Source organism: Carcharodon carcharias, chromosome 3 (assembly GCF_017639515.1).
Source record: "Carcharodon carcharias isolate sCarCar2 chromosome 3, sCarCar2.pri, whole genome shotgun sequence".
Taxonomy (NCBI): Eukaryota; Metazoa; Chordata; class Chondrichthyes; order Lamniformes; family Lamnidae; genus Carcharodon; species Carcharodon carcharias.
The window spans coordinates 62,735,179-62,758,361 of NC_054469.1; the positions used below are offsets into that span (position 1 = coordinate 62,735,179).

General features: G+C 42.6%; 1 protein-coding gene across 1 annotated transcript in view; it reads right to left on the minus strand.

Moving 5' to 3' along the window:
- The window catches only part of plxdc2b (plexin domain containing 2b), a 475,098-nt gene that overhangs the window by 211,842 nt on the left and 240,073 nt on the right, over positions 1-23,183 (minus strand). Inside the window, exons 3-4 of the mRNA XM_041184992.1 lie at positions 2,398-2,544; positions 1,033-1,102 (exon numbers count right to left, since the gene is read on the minus strand). Coding sequence (XP_041040926.1) covers positions 1,033-1,102; positions 2,398-2,544 — 217 coding nt within the window. The remainder of the gene's footprint in view (positions 1-1,032; positions 1,103-2,397; positions 2,545-23,183) is intronic.

Below are 23,183 nucleotides of genomic sequence, written 5' to 3' on the forward strand. Positions count from 1 at the left end.
GATGACTTGACTCAGATTGACTTAACACCACATGTTGAAATCTACAGGGTAGAAAATTGTGATATTTCAAGAGATCCGAAAACCAATTGGAAAACTAAAGAGTGCGGATTCATCTAGTCTGGGCATAATTAGAGTTGACCTTTGAGAAAGGCTGAAAATTTACCGCAATATCTCCAGATACAGGAGAGAAAAATATGCCAGCTCTGATCAGCTTATTAATGTTTGCCTATTGACCATGGCTGCAAAGTGTCTATTAGGCAGTTACAGAATCAAGCACACCGGTCACCCCTGTAGGTAAATACACTATAAACCTCCAAGGTCTTTGTGGGTCGACCAGAAGATTCTGGCCATTGCATCCCTGATTCAAAAATCTCTGGCATAATTTTTTTAAAATTGAATAAAGCATTGACCATCAGCAAGAACACCCTGAAGGCAAAGATTAACAATGCTCAAGTTATATGAAATTTGAACTTGCAAGTGTTTTGTTTTGGAATACACATATCAATTTTGATTTTTTCGGTGTGAGATGAAGTAGGGTTTCACATAGAGACAAAAGATCAGATGGCTGATGCATTAGAAGACTTTCCACCTCTGGCACCTGATTTAAATCTAGGATGGAAGTGTAATATCTTCAAAGGATGGTAGTAATTCTACAGGGGTGTATTTCCTTGGAGCTTGTTCCACAGGACTGCTGCAACCTTGGCAGTGGTTTAGCAACATTTACACACCTAAGCTGGTATGACTGTCAGTGTAACACAGTTGTCCCAAGGCAAGCTCCAGGAGGACAGAAACCTCCGAGGTACCAGAGGGGGTGAGGTTATGGCATAACAATAAGAGAAACATTGAGGAAATTCACCTCTAAAGTGAATTATCAGTTTCAATGCATTCCCAGTGTCAATAGTATCACCGTCAATATTGCAAAAATAAGGGGCGTTTGGTCAGTTTACGAGAAAGCAGTATTAATCGAGCTGCAGTTGCTTGCATTATTAACTTCTCACCTGAAAAATATAGTTGAAATAAAAAGTGACTTACCACCAGTAGCCACGGTAATCTCTCTCAGGAAATGGCCATAAAATGGGAAGTCGAAGGACAAATTTACCCTCTGTATGAAGCAATCAAATATGTTTGAGAATAAAATAAACAGCATTTATGATTTCTTAAAGACAAACAAATCTTATTTATGTTATTTTACAATCATGAGTAATGATAGGAGGTAGAACAGGTCCCACTGCAAAAATATATTTAGCCGAATGAAGATGAGGATTGTAGCATATTTGCACTAGATGAAAACAACTTTTATTGAAAGGACTGAAAGCTTAGCTAGAAAACATTTCATCCTAAACAGTATAATCTCTCCCACTGCTCCATCACATGTTATTATGACATTCATTTTGGAATTTTATTCCCAAATCCTTCCATATTTCTACATCTCTCCCCACCTTCAAAAGCTTTATCTTTCACTTTAAGTCACCTGCTCTAACTTTGATTCCATTATTCTTGTCTTTTTGTGAAGTGCCTTTCTATATTAAAGGGGCTTTAGTGATTAGTGTATATGAATGTAAAATAAAATTAATGAATTTGGTTTTGTCTATCTGCAAAAGACTGTAGGGCAGAATTTTCACCTCGGCAGGCAGGCGCGCACCCAATCTGCTCGAGCGTGCAATGACGCACGATGATGTCGGGCGAGCATCCTGAAGTCAATGCAAAGTCGTGCGATAGTTTGGTCGGCGGGCGCGCGTGGGAATCGGCAGCGCGCCCACTGACAATTAGAAGGCCAATTAAGGCCATTAAAGTATGAATTAACTTAAATTTTTCGCTGTCCATCCATCCAACCTTACAGTTGGCAGGCAGGTGAAAAGATCAAATGGCCATTGCACTCTTTTAGGAAACCTCATCCACAAGTGGGATGAGGTTTCCAATGGCAAATAAAAATTGTTACATCCCATTCATAACATGTCCTTGCTCATATGTCAGAGTCCCATGAGGGGACATGTTTGTTTAATATTTAAAAATTCTTTATTTTTGTTTCTCAGAATTCTTCCTCTCTCAGGGGCACAGAGCTTTCCCCGCTCACCCTCCAACAACCACCACCCCCCAACACCACCCCCGCTCAGCCCCTGCACAGGCAACTCTGAGCACTGCAGCACATGCTTCATGCTGTGCAGGCCAATTCAACCTGAAATTGTGTTCCGGCCCTGATCGCGGGTGGCGGTTGGCTTCACGAACGCCATCACCTGCCCTCAATGAGCCAGCCCGGCAAGGGCAAAATCTGCCCGTAGCTTTTTCTGTATTGATCCCCAACACAATGTGATCAAGCAGTCAAAATGGATCAACTACATTTATTAAGTTAATTTGAGATTGTGCTTTATTTGATTGTAGTAGTTAGATTACACTTACTGCAGCTTGCCTGTGGGTGTTTGATAGGATCCCATGAATCTTCACTTTATCTTTTTCCATTTGATCCATGTTTACCCACAGTTCCCTGGTTACTGGGTCTGCCGGCCCATACATTCTTGATGTATAGTAGTTATGGTCTGTGTTTTCCTGCAATAATTGAATAAAGTTGACACATTATCTTTTTATCACATGAAAAATCCAATGTTATCTAAGTTCTAGATGTGAAACAATGCTTCGAGTTTTAACACTGGATTCTTGGGTGAGGGGGAGAAAACATTTAGGAGGAAGAATTTGTTCATGGAGCGCTGCTTCAAGCTATGTAGGCCGCACATGTTGGTCCGCACAGCATTCTTCAGATATCAACGAGGAAAGCTGCTCAGGTATTGGATTGCGGTGGGGTCTGTCCCCGCGGAATTGAAATACCATACACAGTGCAGAAACCAAAAGTTCTTTTAAGGGGCTTGCATGTCACAGAACACTTAACAATCAGAGAATTAGTTCTCAAATGTAGTCACTTATGATGTAGGCAAATGCAGCTGCCAACTAGATATAAAGCACAAGCAAGATGAAAGATCTGTAAACTTATCTTGGTGATATTGGACAATTCGCCATTCTCCTTTAAATAGTGTTTTAGTCCTTTAAATATGTACTTTGATATGTACTTAAACCAGCAAATCGGATCTTCATTTAACATCTTGCTCAACAAACAACACCTACAACAATGCAACACAGCCTCAACATTGAATTTAATGCTCTGGAGTGAGACTTGGACATGCAACCTACTGATTTAAAGACAAGAATGCTCCAATTGAGCCAAGTTCACAGTTAAGGTATGATGTTAAGGTGGGGTTAAACCAGCTTATATTTCACCCCTCTCCTATTTTTACTTAGTTCTGTTGAAAGGTCATGAGGACTCGAAACGTCAACTTTGTTCTTCTCCGCCGATGCTGCCAGACCTGCTGAGTTTTTCCAGGTATTTCTGTTTTTGTTAAGGATTTTATAAATGCTCCTCATGACTTTCTTATTTTTTTAACTCCATTTATGGAGCCTATGATCCCGTATTCCTTTTTAGCCACTTTCTCAACTTAACCTGCCACCTTCAATGATTTGTGTACCTAAACAGCCAGGTCTCTCTGTTTCTGCACCTCCTTTATAATTCCTTTTAGTTTATATTGCATCTTCTCCTGCTTCATATCAAAATGAATCACGTCACACTTCTCTTCGTTAAATTTCATCTGCCACATGTCCACCCTTTCCACCTACCTGTTTACAGGGAAGTCTGTCACTGCCCTCCTCACAGTTCACATTATTTCCAAGTTTTGTGAAATTTTGAAATTGTGTTCTGTATAACTACGTCTTGTTCATTAATGTATATCAAGAAATGTAGGTGCCCTAGTACTCAACTCGAGGGCAGCCCACTATATACCTTCCTCCAGTTGGAAAAAAAACATTCATCACTACTTTCTGTTTTCTATCACTTAACCAACGTCACATCCGTTCTATCATTTTCCCTTTGATCCCATTGATTTCAACTTTGTTGACAAGCCGATCATGTTGCAATTTATCAAATGCTCTTTGGAAGTTGATTAACTTCACATCATTCGCATTATTCCCATCAACCATGTCAATTACCTTATCCAAAAACCCAATCTAGTTAGTTAACCATAATTTGCCTTTAATAAATCAAGTGACTGTTAATTTTGTCCCAGATTATCATCATTAAAGGTTTTCCCACCATCGAGGTTAAACTAGCTGTCCTCTAGATGCTGGCTTACACTTTATTGAAGAAGAAGACTGTGACATTCTCCAGTCCTCCTCCATATCTAAGGAGGATTTGAAGGTTATGGCCTGTACCTCTGCAATTTTGACCCTTACTTCCCTCAACACCGTTGGATACATCCCTTCCGGTCTCGGTGACTCTGAATGCAGCCAGCCTTTCTAATGCCTCCTATTTATCATTTTGGAGCCCACCAAGTATTTGAAATACCTCCTTTTTCAAAATGACTTTAGCAGCATCTGTTTTGGTAAAAGATGGATGAAAAATGCTCATTTAGTACCTTAGCCATGTCCCCTGCCTCTATGTGGTCCCCAATTGGCTCCACTCTTCCTGTTAGTGCCCTATGACTATTTATATGCCTATAGAAGATGTCTGGATTCTCTTTTATATTTGCTGGCAGTCTCTTCTCATATTACCTCTTTGCCTTTCTTATGTTGTTTTTCTTTCCCTTCTGAACTTCCAATATTTAGCCTGGTTCTCAGATGTATTATCAACCTGACATCTGTCATAAGCATTTTTTTTTGCTTCATTGTACCCTGTATCTCTTTCATCACCCAGGTACCTCAGGCTTTGGTTGCCTCACCTTTCCCCTTTTGAGAAAGTACTTTGAATGTACCCAAAACATCTCTTCTTGCAAGGCAGCCCATTGTTCAGTTACAGTTTTGTCTGCCAATCTTTCATTCCAATTTAGTGGGAACAGTCCGTTCTCACCCCATTTAAATTGGCCCTCCTCCAATTTTAACTCCAGATTGAACATTGTCTTTTTCCATAGCTAATCTAAACCTTATGATGCTATGATTGCTGCCCCATAAATGCTCCCCTTCTGACACTTGATCCAATTGACCCATTTTATTTACCAGAACTAAGTCAAGTAATGCTGCCATATCATTGGGACAGGAACATACTGATCAAGAAAATTCTTCCAAAACACACTTCAGAAACTCTTCCTCCTATCTGCCCTTCGTACTATAACTACCTCAGTCTATATTACAATAATCAAAGTTTCCCATTATCACAAATCTATAGATTTTTTTATAGGCTGCAAAGAGGTTAAGAAGGATGGTCAATGTTCCAAAGATTGATATTTGCGAGTAACTCACCTCCTGACTCCCCAAAACCTGTTCACTATGTACAAGGCACAAGTCAGGAGTGTGATGGAATACTCTCCACTTGCATGGTTGAGTGAGCTCCAACACCAGGAAATTCAACACCATCCTGGACAAAGCAGCCTACTTGATCAGTATCCATACACCACCTTAGATATTCACTCCCTCCACCGCTTTCGCACAGTGGCAGCAGTGTATACTATATGCAAGATACACTGCAGCAACTCACCAAGCCTCTTCCTACAGCACCTTCGAAGCCTGTGACCTCTACCATCTAGAAGGATAAGAACAGTGAACACATGAGAAAACCACCAGCTATAAGTTCCTCTCCAAGCCATACACCATCCTGACTTGGAATAAAATTGCCATTCCATCATCACTGTCACTAGGTCAAAATCCTGGAACTCCTTTCCTAACAGCACCACATGGACTGCAGCGGTTCAAGAAGATAGCTTACCATCACCTTCTCAAGGACAATTAGGAATGGGCAACAAATGCTGGCCTTGCCAGCAATACTCACATTCATGACAGAGTAAAAAAATGTCACTTTTGTTACAGCTATTGAAGTGTTGTGGCAGGAGCCTGATTAAAGAGATTTCAACGTGGAATTGTGGGGAAGGTAAACAAGGAGTTTTGAGGTGACAATCTATTCAAGAATTTTGGTGAGGAAAGGGAGGTTGGAGATGGAGTGGTACCTTGCAAGGATAGACTGGGTTGAGCATGCTTTTTGAGAAGGTGATGATTGCGCTTTTGAAAGTTTAGTGTCCATAAAGTGCACATTTTCATAATGAAGAAGCTGTATAAAAGTAGAAAAAAATAGGAGATTACTACAGTTTATTTGTAGCCCCTTTGCCAGCTGTTTGTAGAGGGGCTAAACATCATAATATTCTGCCCATGCATAACAACAAAACTAAATAAAGGAAAGAGGTAAATTAAAGCAACTATTACATAACCATTAGTTAATTAAGCAATATAAATTTGACTAGGAGATCTATCTGATAAAACAAACACAAATCAATTTACACTGTCATGTGAGGAAAACACAAGACCTCTTCAAAGCACCGCCTCTGCTCTATTAAGCTGATTGATTACCTTATAAGTGCGTATTAAACGGCACCTTGGTCTACATGGAAAGCCATAGTAAGCAACAAATGCTGTCATTACAATTTGTAATGTAGCAACCAGGAATAGCATGCATTTTGAACTGTACATCATTATCTGCACTAGACATAGGGCTTTCTTCAATAGAGATGTGGAGTAACAAACAAGTGAGTTTTAATAATACAAAACATTGCACTACAGGCATGGTTGACTGTACCAGATATAGTGCAAAAATTTATGCAGTCCTGCAACATAAGCAATCCTGCATCTCTTATGATAGCAGTTCCTTTTTTTTGTCTCTGCTAAGTTGTGGAATTTTTACAGAAACCTCCTTCCAACACTGAACATTACTGTTATAACACTGGTGGTTCAATTTATGCACACCTTCACTCATTGCTCCTAATTTAAGAAGCATCATGTCCATCCTGCAACATGACACCATTGAGGCCCATGCACCAAATGAGACGCCAATCTCCATCTCAGAGTGCAATGTGCCATTGTACATGAACCCGTTAATTTATTAAAGACCCTGAATTGGAGATAGCAATTAAGTTAAAGAAGAAAAAGTGTGTTTACAACAGGTGTCAGGTAGCAAATACAATTGAGAACCAAGTTGAATACAGAAGGTTCAGAAGGGATGTGAAAAAGAAAATATGAGAAGCATAGAGGGACTATGAAAAAATTCTGGCAGCTAACACCAAAGGAAATCCCAAAGTCTTCTATAAGCACATCAATAGTAAAAAGGTGGTAAAATGAGGAATAGGGCTGACTAGGGACCAAAATGGGGATTTACACATAGAGGCAAGAGGAATGGCTGAGGTGTTAAACGAATGTTTTGCATCTGTCTTTACCTATGAGGCAGATGCTGCCCAGGCCATGGTGACAGAGGAAGAAACCCAATCACTAGAAGGGTTCAGAATTGATAAGGAGGAAATATGGGATGAGCTGTCGGTACTTAAAGTTTATAAGGCACTGGGACCAGATGAGATGCATCCAAGAATACTGACGGAAGTGAGAGTGGAAATTGCAGAGGCACCGGCAATAATCCTTCAACGTTCCCTGGATTCAGGAGGTGCCAGAGGACTGGAGAATTGCAAACATTACCCCCTTATTCAAAGCAGGTTGTAAAGATTTGCCCTGCGATAACAGACCAGTCAGTTTAACTTCGGTGGTGGGGAAGCTTCCAGAAACAATTATTTGGGATAGAATTAATAGTCACATGGAAAATTTGGATTGATTCGGAAGAGTCAGCATGGATTTGTTAAAGGAAAATTGTGTCTAACTAAATTGTTGGAGTTTTTTTAAGCGGTAACAGAGATGGTTGATGAGGGCAAGGCCGTTGATGTGGTGTATATAGACTTCCAAAAGGCATTCGATACAGCGCCACACAACAGACTTGTGAGGAAAGTTATAGATCATGGAACAAAAGGGACAGTAGCAACATTGGTACATAATTGGCTGAGGGATAACGATTAGCGGGTATTAGTGAGAGTAATGGTTAGTGGGTATTTTTCGGGCTGGAAGAAGATTTGTAGTGGAGTTCCCCAGGGATATGATCAGTATTGGGACCCTTGCTCTTCCTGATATATATTAATGATCTAGATCTTGGTGTACAGGGGGCAATTTCAAAGTTTGCGGATGACACAAAACTTGGGAAAATTGTAAACTGTGAGGAGGACAGTGTAAAACTTCAAAAGGACATTGACACATTGGTGGAGTGGGCAGATAGGTAGCAGATGAAGTTCAATGTGGAGAAGTGTGAGGTGATACACTTTGGTACAAATAACATGGAGAGACTATACAAAATAAAGGATACTATTCTAAAGGGTGCGCAGGAGCAGAGACACCTGGGTGTATATGGACATTAAACGAGGTAGGAGAGGTAGAGAGATTTGTTTCTAAAGCATACAGTATTCTAGGCTTCATTAATAGGGGCATAGAGTACAAGAGCAGGGAGGTTATGATGAACTTGTACAAGACACTGGTTAGACCTCAGATGGAGCATTGTGTATAGTTCTGGGTGCCACACTATAGGAAGGATGTGAACGCATTAGAGAGAGTGCAGAAGAGATTTACGAGAATGGTTCCAGGGATGAGACAATTCAGTTCTGAGGAAAGGGTAGAGAAGTTTGGCCTGTTTTCCTTGAAGAGGAGAAGGCTAAGAGGAGACTTGATAGAATTTTTCAAAGTAATTCAAAGTAAAAAGGGGCCTGGACAGAGTAGACAGGGAGAAACTGTTCCCGCTCGTAAATGGATCAAGAATCAGAGGGCACAGTTTTAACATGTCTTGCAAAAAAAAGCAAATGCAAGATGAGAAAAAACCTTTTCACACAGCAAGTAGTTAGAGTTTGGAATGTGCTGCCTGAATTGTGGTGGAGGTAGGTTCAATTGAGGCATTCGGGAGAGCATTGGATGATTATCTAAATAGAAACAATGTGCAGGGTTATGTGGAAAAGGCAGGAGATTGGTATTAAGTTAAAATGCTCAGAGAGCCTGTGCAGACACAATGGGCTGAATGGCCTCCTTCTACAATGTAACAATTCTGTGATTCTATTACTGTTGAATTCTTTTTTCCAACCAAGACTGCACAAACTTACTTTACATTTAAGTCAAGAAGAGATAAATTTGATATTGAATATAGGACATAGGGATATAGGACTTAGGAGCAGCAGTAGGCCATTCAGCCCTTCGAGCTCACTCCGCCACTCAATAAGATCATGGCTGATCTGGTTATGGTCTCAACTCCACTTTGCCTTCTGCCCCCATAACCTTTGACCTCCTTGCCTAACAAAAATCTGACTAACTCTTCCTTGAATAAATTCAATGACCCTGCCTCCACTGCTTTCTGGGGAAGAGAATTCCACGCAAAAATGACCCTCTGAGGGAAAACAATTCTCCTTATCTCTGTCTTAAATGGTAAGCCTCTTATTCTTAAACTCTAGTTCTCTCCCACAAGTGGAAACATCCTCCTGGTATCTACTCTATCAAATCTCCTCAGGATCTTGTATGTTTCAATAAGATCACCTCTCAATCTTCTAAACTCCAATACGTATAGGCCCAACCTGTTCAATCTTTCTTCATAAGATAAGCCCCTCATCCCAGAAATGAGTCAAAAGGACCTTCCCTGAACTACTTCTAACACATCTTTTTTCAAAAAAGATCAAAATTGTACACAGCATTCCAGATGTGGTCCCACCAAGGCTCCGTACAGCTTCAGTAAAACTTCCCTACTTTATATTCCATTTCCCTTGCAATAAATGCCAACATTCCAGTTGCCTTTTTAATCAATTGCTGTTAACTGCATACTAAGGTTTTGTGGTTCATGTACCAGGAAGCCCAGATCGCTCAGTACCTTCGAGTTCTGCAATCTCTCTCCATTGAAATAGTATGTTGCTTTCCTACTCTTCCTGCCAAAGTTGGCAAATTTTCCCACATTATGCTCCATCTGCCAATTTTTTATCCACTCACTTAAACTGTCCAAATCCCTTTGCAGGCTCTCTACCTCCTCTTGACAACTTACTTCCCTACTTATCTTGGTGTCATCAGCAAATACATTCGGTCCCTTCTTCCAAAGCATTGATGTAGATTATAAATAGTTGAAAGTATTTCAGGTCTGTCTTCACTGTAGAAGACTTAAAAAACTTCCCAAAGATAATTGAAAATAAAGAGGTGAATGGGAGGGAAGAACCTAAAACAATCATCATCAATGGTGCATTGAGTCTTGTGGCACTCCACTTGTTACAGCTTGCCAACCCGAAAAAGATCCATCTATCCCCGCTCTCTGCTTCCTGTTAGCTAAACAATCTTTTAACCATGCTAATATGTTACTCCTTCACCATGTAATCTTATCTTGTGTCGTAATCTTTGATGTGACACCTTATCAAGTACCTTCTGGAAATCCAAGTATACTACATCTGCAGGTTCCTCTTTGTCCACCTTGCCTATTACTTCCTCAGAAAAATAATAAATTAGTTAAACACAATTTCCCTTGTTAATCCTGCCTGCTCAAATAATGATTTTCTGAATATTCTGCTATAATCTCCTTAATAATGGATTCTAGCAATTTCCTTATGACAGATGTTGGGCTAATTGGCCTATAGTTTATTGCTTTCTGTCTGTCCCCTTTCTTGAATAAAGCTGCTACATTAGCTATTTTCCAATCCACTCGGACCATTCCAGAATCTAAGGAATTTTGGAAGATTATAACCAGTGCATCTACCATCTCAGCAGCCACTTTTAAGACTCTAGGATACAGGCCATCTGGTCCTGAGAACTTGTCAACCTTTAGGTCTAATAGTTTTTCCAGCACCTTTTCCCTAGTGATGGTGGTTGTTTTAAGTTTCTTCCTCCTATTCACCTTTTGATTTTCAAGTATCTTTGGGAAGTTTTATAAGTCTTCTACAGTGAAGACAGACATGAAATGCCTGTTCAAAGCCTCTGCCATTTCTGTGTTTTCCATTATCAATTCCTCGGAGTCACTCTCTAGAGGATCAACACTAGGTTTAGTTAATCTTTACCTACTTAAATGTTTGTAGAAACGCTTACTAACTGCTTTTATATTACTAGCTAGCTTTCTCTCATGCTCTTCATGTCTACTGTCCTATCTTTTAACCTAGTTTCCCAATTCTCTTTAGTTAGATCTGCTTTCATATCCCTATAATTAAAATTCTAGTCTTAGACCCACACTTCTCCCCTTCAAATTGAACATGAAATTCTATCATGTTATGTTTGTTGTCACCTGGAAGCTCATTTACTATGAGGTTATTGATTAATCCTGTCTCATTCCTCATTACCAGGTCAGAATAGCCCATTCCCTGGTTGACTTTAGAATGTACTACTCTACGAAATTGTCCCGAATACACTCTACAAACTCATTTCCCAATCTACCATTTGCCAATCTGATTTGCCCAATCTATATCTAGGTTAAAGTCCCCCATGATTATTGCGGTACCTTTCTTACACACCCCATTTATTTCTTCCCGTATTCCCTGTCCTACCATGTAAGACTGTTAAGGGCTTATAAACGACTGCCACAAGTGGCCTCTTATCTTTACTATTTCTTATCTCTACCCAAACTGATTCTACATCTTGCTCTTTCGCCAAGGTCATCTCTCGCAACTGTACTAATGACATCCTTAATTAACAGAGCTACCCCACAACCTGTTTCTAGCTTTCTTTCTTTTCAAAATGTCAAATATTCTTCAATATTCAGGAGGACCCAGCCTCATTCCTGCAACCAATTCTCTGCAATGGTTTCAAGTCGTACATATTCATTTCTATCTGCGCTAACATTTCATCCATTTTGTTGCAAATGCTGCATGCATTAAGATACTGAATGCCTTTACCTCTATCTAACTTTTCTCTGGTCTAATTTGCTGGTCACTGTTAAGTTTCTACTCTCTGTCTCTTCCTGCCACACTCTGGTTATCATTACTCAAACTGCTACCTTGCTCTGTTAACTCATTGTTTCCCTTTGATTTTTTTTTTATTTGTTCATGGGATGTGTGCTGGCTGGGCCAACACTTATTGCCCATCCCTAATTACCCTTGCTCAGAGGGCATTTGAGAGTCAACCACATTGCTGTGGGTGGGTCTGGAGTCACATGTAGGCCAGACCAGGTCAGGTCGGCAGATTTCCTTCCCTACAGGGCATTAGTGAACCAGATCGGTTTTTACAACAATCGATATTGGTTTCATAGTCGTCATTTTAATTCCAGATTTTTAAAAATTGAATTAAAATTCCATCTGTCGTGGCAGCAGCATTACCCTGGGTCTCTGGGTCACCAGTCCAGTGATGATACCCCTATTCCACCACCTGTCTACTTGATCCCTTCCCCTACTAATTAGTTTAAAGCCCTCTTTACCACCCTAGTTATATGAATTGTGGAACACTGGTCCCAGCATGCTTCAGGTGAAGACTGTCCCAACAGTACAGCTCCCATCTACCCAGTGGCCCATGAATCAAAACCCATTTCCCCCACACCAATCTTTGAGCCACACATTCAATTCTCTAATCTTATTTACCCTACATCAATTTGCCTGTGGCTCAAGTGATAATCCAGAACCTTTGAGCTTCTGCTTTTTAATTTGGTCCCTAGCTGCTCATAATCCTGAGGTAGAATCTCTTTCCTAGTTCCATCTATGCCATTGGTAACAATGTGGACAATGACCACTGGATCATCCTCCTCCCAGTGCAAGTTCCTCTCTAGCCCAGAGCAGATGTCCCGAACCCTGGCACTGGGCAGGCAACACAGCCGCCTGGGCCCATGCTCTCAGCTGCACAGAACAGTATCTATCCCCTTGACTATACTGACCCCTACTATCACTACATTCCTATTAACCTCCTCCACTTGAATGGCTTCCTGTACCACATTTTGCTTATCCACCTTGCAGCTCTCGTTTTTATCCATACAGGCTGCAAGAACCTCAAACCTGTTAGACAATTACAAGAACTAAGGCTCCTCCATTTCTACCTACTGGGTCCCCATTCCTGTTTCACTTGCAGCCACACCCTCCTCTTCCTAACCACTGAGCAAAGCAGATGGCCCTATCCTAAGGGGTATGATCGCCTCCTGGAATAAAAGGTCTGGGCAACTTGCCCCCTCCCTGATGTATTGCAGTGTCTGCAGCTCTGCCTTCAGCTCAGTGACTCTGAGCCGAAGTTCCTCAAGCTGCAGACACTTACTGCAGACATGTTTGCCCTGGGTTACACTGGTATCAGGAATGTCCACATTCTGTGGGAATATCCCACATTCAATTTGATATAGGGAATGCAGCAGTTGTAAGTTAAATGCAATTTCAGAAGGCATTTTAAATGTCTTAAGGGGATTGTTTGAAAAATTCAGGTGTGTGCACGGTGGAAATGTAGCAGTATGCTAGAAAGTGATCAAAAGTCAGGATCACAAAGTTTTGGTAATTAGGTATTGCTTAAATCAGTGCAAAAGATAAGGCTGAAGCATTTGCTACAATCTTCAGCCAGAAGTGCCGAAAGGATGATCCATTTCAGTCTCCTTCGGAGGTCCCCAGTGTCACAGATGCCAATCTTTGGCCAATTCAATTCACTCCACATGATATCAAGAAACAGCTGAAGGCACTGGATACTGCAAAGGTTATGGGCTCGGACAATATTCCGGCAATAGTACTGAAGACTTCTGCTCCAGAACATGCTGCGCCCCTAGGCAAGCTGTTCAAGTACAGCTACAACACTGGCATCTACCCGGCTATGTGGAAAATTGCCCTGTACAGAAAAAGCAGGACAAATTCAACCCAGCCAATTAATGCCCCATCAGTCTTCTCTTGAACATCAGTAAAGTAATGGCATCAACAGTGCTATCAAGTAGCATCTGCTCACTGATGCCCAGTTTGGGATCTGCCAGGGCTACTCAGCTCCTGACCTCATTACAGCCTTGGTTCAAACATGGACAAAAGAGCTGAACTCAAGGGGTGAGGTGAGAGTGACTTTGATATCAAGGCCACATTTGACCAAGTGTGGCATCAAGGAGCCCCAGCAAAACTGGAGTCAATGGGAACCAGGGGGAAACTCTCCGCTGGTTGGAGTCATACCTAGCACAAAAGAAAATGGCTGTGGCTGTTGGAGGACAGTCATCTCAGCTCCAGGACATCACTGCAGGAGTTCCTCAGGGTAATGTCCTAGGCCCAACCATCTTCAGCTGCTTCATCAATGACCTTCCTTCCATCATAAGGTCAGAAGTGGGGATGTTCACTGATGATTGCACAGTGTTCAGCACCATTTGCAACTCCACAGATAATGAAGTAGTCCATGTCCAAATGCAGCAATATCTGGACAATATCCAGGCTTGGGCTGACAAGTGGCAGATAATATTTGCGCCACACAAGTGTCAGGCAATGACCATCTCCAACAAGAGAGAATCTAACCATCACGCCTTGACGTCCAATGGCATTATCATCACTGAATTCCCACTATCAAAATCCTGGAGGTTACCATTGACCAGAAACTAGCCATATAAATACTGTGGCTACAAGAGCAGGTCAGAGGCTAGAAATCCTGTGATGAGTAACTCATCTACTGACTGCCTAAAGCCTGTTCATCATCTACAAGACACAAGTCAGGAGTGTGATGGAATACTCCCCACTTACCTGGATGAGTGCAGCTCCAACAATACTCAAGAAGCTTGGCACCATCCAGGGCAAAGCAGCCCACTTGACTGGCACCACATTCACAAACATTCACTCCCTCCGCTACCGACGGACAGTAACAGCAGTGTGTACCATCTACAAGATGCACAGCAGGAATTCACCAAGGCTCCTTCGACAGCACCATCCAAACCCATAACTACTATCATCTAGAAGGACAAGGGCAGCAGATAGATGGGAACACCACCACCTGGAAGTTCCCCTCCAAGTCACTCACCATCCTGATTTGGAAAGATATCGTCGTTCTTTCACTGTCGCTGGGTCAAAATTCTGGTACTCTCTTCCTAACAGCACTGCAGATGTACCTACACCACATGGACTGCAGCAGTTCAAGAAGACAGCTCACCACCAGCTTCTCAAGGGCAACCAGGGATGGGCAATAAATGCAGGCCCAGCCAACGAAGCCCACATCCCGTGAATGAATAATAAAAAAAATTGGCAAGGGTTCAGAAGTGATATATGCCAATGGCCAGTGCTGAATCTGCTTTGCTCATCATACATCTAAACAAGCTCAATTTGGCTCCTGGGTTAGGATTGCTCAACCACTGTGGTTGAAAGGGGATTTTCCAGTTATTTTCCCCCTTAATTAGCCATGGGTTTTTACTCTTGTATTGCTACTCCCAGAAGTTTACTAACAGGTGGATAGGCATCTTGACTGAGTGGAGGAGGCTTGGTAGACTATGTAATCATTTCATGCCTGTTAATTTTGTACATTTGTACAAAATTTTATCAGATCTATTTCGTCCCAAACCATTCTACTGCAATTGAATCTACGCTGAGACAAAACTGTTTATTGCTTACGAAAGCTAATTTAGACTTGGGCACAGATAACAGGCCCATTGGTCTCCAGATCTCATTTGGTCTGAACATGGACAAAAGAGCTGAATTCCAGAGATGGATTGAGAGTGAGCGCCGTTGACAGCCACTTAGGGCAGCATGTGACTGGGTGTAGCTTCAGGGAACCCTAGTAAAACTGAAGTCAATGGAAATTAGGGAGAATACTCTACTGGTTGGAGTCATACCTAACACAAAGGAAGATGGCTATATTTGGTGAAGGCCAATTGTCTCAGCCCCAGGACATTGCTACAAGAGTTTCACAGGGTAGTATTACAGACCAACCATCTTCAGCTGCTTCATCAGTACTCTTTCCTCCATCATAAGGTCAGGGTAGGGATCCTCGCTGATGATTGCACAATGTTTAGTACCATACATGACCCCTCAGATACAGAAGTAGCCACTGTCCATATGGAGCAAGACCTGGACAACATTCAGGCTTGACTGATAAGTGGCAAGTAATATTCACACCACACAAGTGGCAGGCAATGACCATTTCCACTAAGAGAGAATCTACCCAACTCCCTTGACATTCAACAGCATTACTATTGCTGAATCCCTCATCGTCAATACCCTGGGGGGAAGGGGGGCAGGGGTGGGGGGTGGTGGTGGTGTTTGGCAGGAGGCTACCATTGGCCAGAAACTTAACTGGACCAGATATCTAAATATAGTGGTTACAAGAACAGGTCAGAGGCTGGGAATTCTGCAGTGGGCAACTCACCTCCTCACTCTCCTAACCCTGTGCATGAAAGCTGGCCCAGATTTGAAATTTTCAGAATGAATCTAGAGATGTTCAAACAAGCTCACATTTCAACTTTGGACATGGTCCTCATCAATATTACACAGTTTAGCCTAAGTTGCAACTTTAAAACAAAATGATTTTGGAATGTGGAAATGCTGGGATGGTTCTTTGGAAGGGTGGTGGCAGTCCTTGTGGTGCTCACATGATGGTGCTCAACAAGGAATTCCAGAATATTGACGCAGTGATGGTGAAGGAACAGCGAAATGTCGAAGCCAGGATGCTGTACAACTTGGAGGTAATAGTGTCGTCATGTTCAAATGGTAATTAATGTCATTACATTAACTTCAGGATGGAAAGTAGGGAAAGAGAACCTCCTGCACACTAGTTGCCATGTGAGGTCCAGTCAATTTTAACAGCAGGGACTCAGCAATGCTTCTGACCAACCACCTGTCCGGAAGGGTGAGGCAGGGGTTGGTGGGTGAAGAGAAGAGCTTGAGCAGCAGGAAACCCAAACATACCTGCACCTTCTGGCCCCACAATTTATCAATTATTTTTATCTGTCTTTAATGGCTGCTATCTTCTCTGGTAATTATTTCTGGTCCCATGATAGGCGCTCCAGCCACTAGGTCATTAAATTGCCTATGGGTCATACCTGAACTATATATTTGGATATATTTATAAAACAAGGCTAAATCAGGGCTTTTAGCAGCCAGATGGTAAACAGCTGTGAGGCTGTATTCAAGCCGTAAAAAGCAATGCTATGTTTTTTTAAATAACTGTTGTGTTTGGCTTCCTCATTTCAGCAAAACTGCTCTGAAATACTTCCACGTCATCGTTTGAAACTTATTGTTCATCCAAGGCCAACTTCAAAAGGTAGTATAACTATATGCCAGTTACAGATCTGACATCTCTTGATAGTAGCAGTGACACAGTATTCTTATTTTGCATCACACCACTGTGACTGAATTATGCTCACATGCAGATATCAAAAAAGAGCTTGCACTATGCAACCTAATGACTCTGTCTTTTCTTGTTTATGACTATGGTGAGCATGTGATTGACATCTATCTGAAACTGTTTCACAACCAAGAGTGCTGCCGACAAGATCAGGTCTCTGTAGAAATTACAGGAAAGTGCCTTCTATTCTAACAGCGAGCAATCTATCAGGAGAAACCTAAGAATAAACATAATGGGCAGAACTTTTCCGTCGGTGAGCAGGAGGGCGGGGCCCGCTCGCCAACGCCAAAATGACGCGGGAACCCCCGACGTCATCTCGCCCCCATTTAAATATTCAGGAAGGCAGGGGCACAGCGCGATCAGCTGTCCGCCCGCCGACCCGTCAATGGCAAATTGAGGCCATTGACAGGGTAGTTAAACCAGTTGAAGGTCCTGCCCATCCAACCTTAAGGTTGGCAGACAGGCCAGGAGCCCCAGCAGGCTTCTGAAAAAGAACATGAAATCTCATCCACCGGCGGGATGAGGTTTCATGTCTGTTTTAAAAAAGTTTATTAAAGATTTTGTGATATTTATTAACATGTCCCATCTCGTGTGACATTGTCACAGAAAGGGGACATGTTAATAATTTTTTTATTTTTCTATTTTTAAAGTTTCAAAAACTGTCAGCGCTCTCCCTGAGGCAGCACTTAGTCTCCGGGAGATGTGCACTCTATCGCATGCATGCGTGAAAGAGCGCACTCTGACAGTTGAGGAACGCCCCCACCCCTGCACAGGAAGCGCATAGCACTTCCTGTTGGGCGGCTCGCTGGACTGGCCTTAATTGGCCCGCCCACTTAAAATGGCGGAGGGGCCCGTTTTAGACGGCACCAATCGGCTGCCTGCCCGCCGCTGAGCCCGCCCGCCTATCAAGGGCAAAATTCTGCCCAGTGTGTGCAGTAGTAGGTGTTCCACTGCCATGCTAGATTCTGATACTTGAAAGAATGGCCGCTAATTCAAGCCATGAAGATCTGTTTATGTTAAATCAGTTGGAGGCGGTATAAAACTACTTATTGAACGATTTTGAAGTTAAATATCCTGTACCCTGTCGTATCTTCGGGATATCTCAATGAGATCCAAAGCAAAAGGAAAAAAAGAAATATTTCACACAAGTGCTTTCCACAAACACTGAATATCTCAAAGTGCTTTACTGCTAATTAAGTAGCTTTGAATTGTAGTCTCTGTTGTACGAAATGTCACAGCCAATTTGCGCACAGCAAACTCCCACAAAGAGCACTGTGATATTGACAAGATAATCTGTTTTTTATGTGATGTTGTTTGAGGAATAAGTATTGGCCAGGGCACTGGGGATAGCTTCCTTGCTCTTCTTAGAAAGAGTGCCATGTGGGATCTTTTACGTCCACCTGAGCAGGAAAGTGGCGTCTGGCTTGACACCTTATCTGAAAAATGGCACCTCAAACAGTGCATCAGTCCCTCAGTTTTGCAGCTTTTGCGCTCGAACCCTGTAGTAGGACATACACCCGGAACCCTGTTGCTCAGAGATGAGAGTGGAACTGAGCTATAGCTGACACATTTGATACAGCTACAACTGACCTTCTGCAAAGCAGATGTGATTGCTGCGAAGATAACAAAGCTGCTAATTTTGCGTGCAGTAAGTTCCCACAAGCAGCAAATCAGATGAATGATCAATTATTTTCCAATTATTTTGGTGATGTTGTTTGAGGCATTGGGAATGCAGCTTTTTCTTTAAATGGTGCCATTGCATTTTTGCATCTACCTGAACAGGCAGAAAGAGCATGGTTCCAACACCTTGAACAGTACAGCCTCCACAAGGTATTGTACTGAACGGATGAGGTTACTTACTGTGGTCCTGGAATGGGGCTTGAGCCAGAAGATCCTGATTCAGTTTCCACATTCTATCTATTCAGTCCAGTTCACTGCACTGCGCTAGGTTCTTTTCATCTGACAAGAAAGCCTGGGTCCAATGCTGTGTTCTGTGCCATTCTTCACTTTCTGATTAGAGGTAGTCTTGGGCCAAGGATCGGCTATGATCATATTGAATGCCGGAGGAGACTCGAAGGGTTGAATGACCTACTCCTACTCCTATTTTATGGGAAAAATTGGGGGAAGTGCGGGAGCGGGCACGCCTCCGATCGGTGCCCCCAATTGGGGGCCCACTGCCATTTTTTGTGGGCGGGTCAAATAAGGCCCACCCAGGGCCTTATGCGCTCCCTGTGTGGGCAGGGGTGATTCGCTCAGCCGGGAGTGATACAAATGATAAAAAAATTTCCCTAACATGTCCCCTCATGTGACACTGTCAATGAGTTGGGACATGTCCATAATTTTTATTGAAACCTTTAATAAAAATTCAAATATCCTAATGAAACCTCATCCCAACCGTGGATGAGGTTTCATGCTTTTTCCGAAGCCCATCAGGACTCCCGGCCTGCTCGCTAACCTTAAGGCTGGACAGGCAGGTCCATTAATGACTTTAGTTTTTCAATGGCCTCAATAGGCCATTGACAGGTTGGCGGGTGCACAGCTGACTTAGCTGTGCCCCCACCAACCTGAAATTGGAAATGACACGGGATGATGTCGAGAGTTCCACCTGACGTCATCCCGTGATATTTTACGTGTCAGCGAGTGGGTCCCACCCCCGCTGGCTGACTGGAAGATCCTGCCCTATATTTCTATGAAATCCATTTGATACAATAGAGATTTGACAATGCATTTGGAATGGACACAAGCACCTATCATATCTCCACTTTACTCCAAGTGAGCATGTGAAATAGATGGCAAATAAAAGAACTCCCAACCAAGTGAGAACCAAGATATTGCACCAGAGACAAATTTATTGTTCAAGCTTGATTATGAGAATTTTCAAAAACAAAGCATATTGCAAGGTTCAATGCCATTGCAGCAAACACATTTCTTAGGAAATGTTTCAATGTGGCTTTCCATATTCTGATGCTCCTAAGGAAACAGACCATGAACAGACTGCAAAATTACTTACTGGAGCATGTTATGCTGCAAAATAGTTATAAGTGGTAGTTAATAACTTAGTTGTGGATTATGATTTTTTAATGTTTATGTCTTTAAAAATTGTACAAAAGTTCAATGACAAAAATGACATTTTTTATTTTTGCTTTGCCATTGCAACCCATTAGATGAGCTGTGACCTGAGCAGAGTAACAAATAGCAGTAGAGAAGGTGCAAAAACCTTTCAGTTTATTAAAGCTCTTCAGAAAAATACCAGTTGTTCTGTATGAAATCAGCACATCTCCACTTCTACACAGTTTTTTGACAGGACAGACTTGTCCTTATGTATTTTTTAAAATGCCAACTTAGTGATTATCAACAGCACTGAAATGAAAAACCTCCTGCATGTTGTAAGCGGCTCCTGATGAGTCAGTAGAGAAATAATGATGAAGTATTTTATATACACACTCTTGGCTAATGTAGTTTTCCTTTGCCATTTCTCACAGGAAGCCTAGAGCCTGGAGGGGCAGACACTATCAGAGGTTTCTGATACTTTAGCAGTAATTTGGTACCATTGTAATGTAGCAAATATACTTAAGCAATATACCACATGAAAGTCTCAGGGTGAAATATCACAAACTTTATAGGTCTGACAGATGAATATTTGAATTTATATACACATTTAAAATGTAATGCATGCTACATGTGAGAGTTTTAGTTAAATCGATAAATTAGTCCTTTTGAAAGAAAAAACAGTGGAAGGGGGCAGGAATTTGGATAACATTGCACATTGATCAAGTTGCATGTGCCCAGCTACTGGCACTTCCTATGTATCAGTTGCTGAACAATGAAAACTACCTTACGAAGACAGAATGCGTGTGAATTTACTGGTACTTGGTTTATTATAAATTAATACATTGGGGAATCCTATCAAACAGATTGCAGCAGTTCATTTAAACTCACAGGTCAGGATTTTGCCCTTGTTGTGCAGGCTCGGCAGGGGAGAGTGGGAGTGGTTGAGAAATCGCCCACGATCGGGGTCTGACCGCGATTTCACGCTGATGGTCCAATTAAGGCCCGCCCAGCGTGAAACGAGGAGGGTGAGCAGGGAACTTTGCGCATGCGCGCGGGTGTGCGCCAGAAAAGCTCCCTGAGGCAGCTCTGTGCTGAGGTGAAGATTTTAAGAATTAAAAATAAAGAATTTTAAATTGTTAAAAAGCATGTCCCCTCATTTGGCTCTGTCACATGAGCAGGGACATGTTATGAATGAAATGCTAAAATTTTTATTTTATTTTTAATCACTGTTGGAAAGCTCATCCTGCCCGTGGATGAGGTTTCCTAAAAAATGCAAAGGCCGCTTGGCCTTTTCGCTTGCCCGCCACCCGTAAGGTTGGATGGGCAGCGAAGAATTTAATTCAATTGGGACTTTAATGGCCTTAACAGGCCACTGTCGGCGGGGAGTGCTGCTGACTCCTGGGCACGCCCACTGACCAAAATATTGCGCGCGTGTGCGATGATATTGCAACATTCACCTGACGTCATCGCGCGTTATTTTACGCTCGTTCGGGTTGGGCCTGCGTCTGCCCAATGGGCGTAATATTCTGGCCTATGTTTCCTCCATTATTATACTGTCACAGAAATTAGGGCTGTAATTTTCTGTTCCCATTGGCGCAGGCGTCATGGCAGGCATGAGCAGACAATATGGTGAGAAGGCCAAAAATCAGTTTTATGACATTGCGAAACCAGTTTGCGATCGTCTGCTCCGCCCATCAATGGCGGGTCACGTTTTCCACTGCCATATATAGGGATCCTAATTTCAATACTTTAGCATCTCATTATGAGCCCTGCTCACTGGAATCATCCCCCTTCGCTGGATCATCCGGGCACATGGTGACGATGTATTTCACAGCTGTACCAGGCGAGCTACACTTCGCTCGGGACTTCAAAACTTGTTTGCCTACCTTGCTTTGGGCAGCAATTATGGTCACCAACACCAAGCTTCACAGATGGCACCACCACATCATATTTAGGGGGCTACTACCTACCAGATCAGTGGTAAGGTGTGAGTGGCTTTTCAATGGCTGCAGGGCCAGGGCTTGGTTAGGGAAGGGGAGAAGTGGTCTGAGGCACGGGAAAAGGCTGCAGGGTGAAGGTTGTACTGGGGAAGGGAGGTATCCCAGGGTGTGTGTGGGGGCACATGTTGATCTGTGCAAGGGGCCTCAAGATGGTGAGGGATGAGGAGGCAGTCTCTAGAGGAGGTGAGGCCAGATGGAGGTGTGAGGGTGTGTGTGAGAGAGTGCTGTCCTTTGAGCTGGCAGTGAGTGAGATGCCAGTGAATGTGTGATGAACTTGTGAGTGTGTGAGTTTAGAGTGTGAGATGGTTGCCTTACCCTGGATGAGATCATTCACCCTCTTTCTGCACTGGATGGTCAACCTCTTCTGTGCAGTGTTGGCACTGACCACCACTGCCACTGCCTCCCAAGCCAGAGTGGTAAGAGTGCTGGACCTCCTGTGACCAATGTGGGGGTGGAGGACATCACGATGGGCCTCCAAAAGGCATTCCAGTAACAGGTCACTGAACTCTTCCTGGCTTTCAGGGCCATGTCTTCCCTGGAGCAGACCTGGGCTGCAAGCAGTGGGAGCTGTGTGGGTGGCTGCAGATTAAATAAGGCATCTGGAGTGAGGTAATGGTGAGGTAACGGCGTGGCTGGTGATTCAGAGACCGCGCACCAACGAGACAGTGTGTTTCCCTGTGCATAATTAATGAGGCAAGAAACGGACAATACGGCGCAAAAGCCCGCCATTGTGGCAGGCGGGTAAAACGTCTTTTTTCACACCCGCTACTGCACTTAGTGAAAATCTGGGACAATTCTACCCTACGGTTTCACTTCAAGAAATACTCCCATTATAAAGGGAAAAAAAGGAACTTAATTTTTGTTTTCTTCTAGTCATGCCCTCTTATACTAAATGGCCTTGATTTTAGAATATATGTATAATTATTCCGAGATGTAGTAATATTTCTATGGAAATAATGAGGAAGAAGCTGACCATATGGTATGCCTGCTGAAAATTTAAAAAAATTTATTCTTGTCATGTGGATAACACGTGCAGTATTTATT